The sequence below is a fragment of the Pundamilia nyererei genome, unplaced genomic scaffold, assembly GCF_000239375.1.
Source record: "Pundamilia nyererei isolate P.nyererei 1_Seehausen unplaced genomic scaffold, PunNye1.0 scaffold00675, whole genome shotgun sequence".
NCBI classification, from domain to species: domain Eukaryota; kingdom Metazoa; phylum Chordata; class Actinopteri; order Cichliformes; family Cichlidae; genus Pundamilia; species Pundamilia nyererei.
The window spans coordinates 68,188-69,457 of record NW_005188076.1 but is presented as its reverse complement, the minus strand read 5'-3'; the positions used below and the strand labels follow the sequence as shown (position 1 = coordinate 69,457).

General features: G+C 37.2%; 1 protein-coding gene across 1 annotated transcript in view; it reads right to left on the bottom strand.

Moving 5' to 3' along the window:
- The window catches only part of sec13 (SEC13 homolog, nuclear pore and COPII coat complex component), a 7,448-nt gene that overhangs the window by 4,576 nt on the left and 1,602 nt on the right, over positions 1 to 1,270 (bottom strand). The window contains exon 3 of the mRNA XM_005754833.1: positions 907 to 1,058. Coding sequence (XP_005754890.1) covers positions 907 to 1,058 — 152 coding nt within the window. The remainder of the gene's footprint in view (positions 1 to 906; positions 1,059 to 1,270) is intronic.

Genomic DNA, 1,270 nt, shown 5'->3' with positions numbered 1-1,270 from the left:
ATATCGAACCGTGACACCAAAGTATCGAACCGAACCGAACCGTGAATTTTGTGTATCGTTGCACCCCTATTAAAAACCATAACACTGATACACCACAAATAACAAAAAAGGTCAGTCAATACACAGACAGTGATGGCTGGATCTTCTGTAAAAACACATTGCCCAACCCAGATTTTGTGTTTACACCTAAAGCAAAGTGATTTTCTTTGTGGTGAGAACAATAATGTGAATACAGGAAAATCCACTAAAAGTTAAAAATATTTAAATATATTTCATATATATTCAACAAGTTAGTAAAATTATTACATATACTTCAACTTTGGTGGCATTTTGCTATGAGGTTGGTTAAAAACCTAAAGTTTGAGATTCAGACTTTTTCCTTCTACCATTTAGAAAGACTGTTATCAACTTCTGAGGGCAGGTGGCAGCTGTTTTTTTTATGTGCATTAAAGTTATATAAAAATTTTACCGTGCAAATGCAAATTCCTTGCTGACAGTTTAACCAAAAGTGGAAACTGGCCGACATATCCTCAGCATAACCATGTATAGATTTCATTTTATTTATCGTTGCCCAACATTATACCGGTATTACCATGAATGGTATGATATGGCCCAGCCCTGTTATACCGACACAAAAATGTGGCAGGTTGAATAAGGAAAATGAATCAGAAGCCTTTTTGGTTAATTTCTGAAAAACCTTGGACTGAGCACCCTGGATTTATTCTTGTATCCGTGGAGATCCAGTAAATGTCCTAAGTGTTCAATAAAAGTTATTAAATGTATAGTTTTGTAATTGTAAATACAAAGAACATGAATTAAATAATCTGTGAGGATCTGGTCTTTTCTTGTGTGAAGCCACCTGCATGTATAAGACAAGAATTGAGATTAAACTTGTATCAAACCCACCTGACGACTCGTGTCCGGTGTACTCGTACATCTTGTCCCAGGATCCGTTCTCTTCTTTCCAAATAATGACTTTTCGGTCGTAGGAACAGGAAGCCAGGATGTTGCCGAACATTGGATGAGCCCACGCTACCTGCCACACGGGACCCTCGTGGCTACAAAACACAAGAGATGCAAATTAGTTCTGTTCTTCACTGAGTACCTGGATTTGTCACCTGGCAATTAAATTACAGCAGACAAAAGTGCCAACAAGTTATATTTCATCACCACAAGTGATACAAGTTCATTTTTTAGCTTTAGACTCTTGGTTTGCTCAACAAACTGAGGCTTCATAGTAGAGCAGGGCGATATGACCAAAAATATTTAT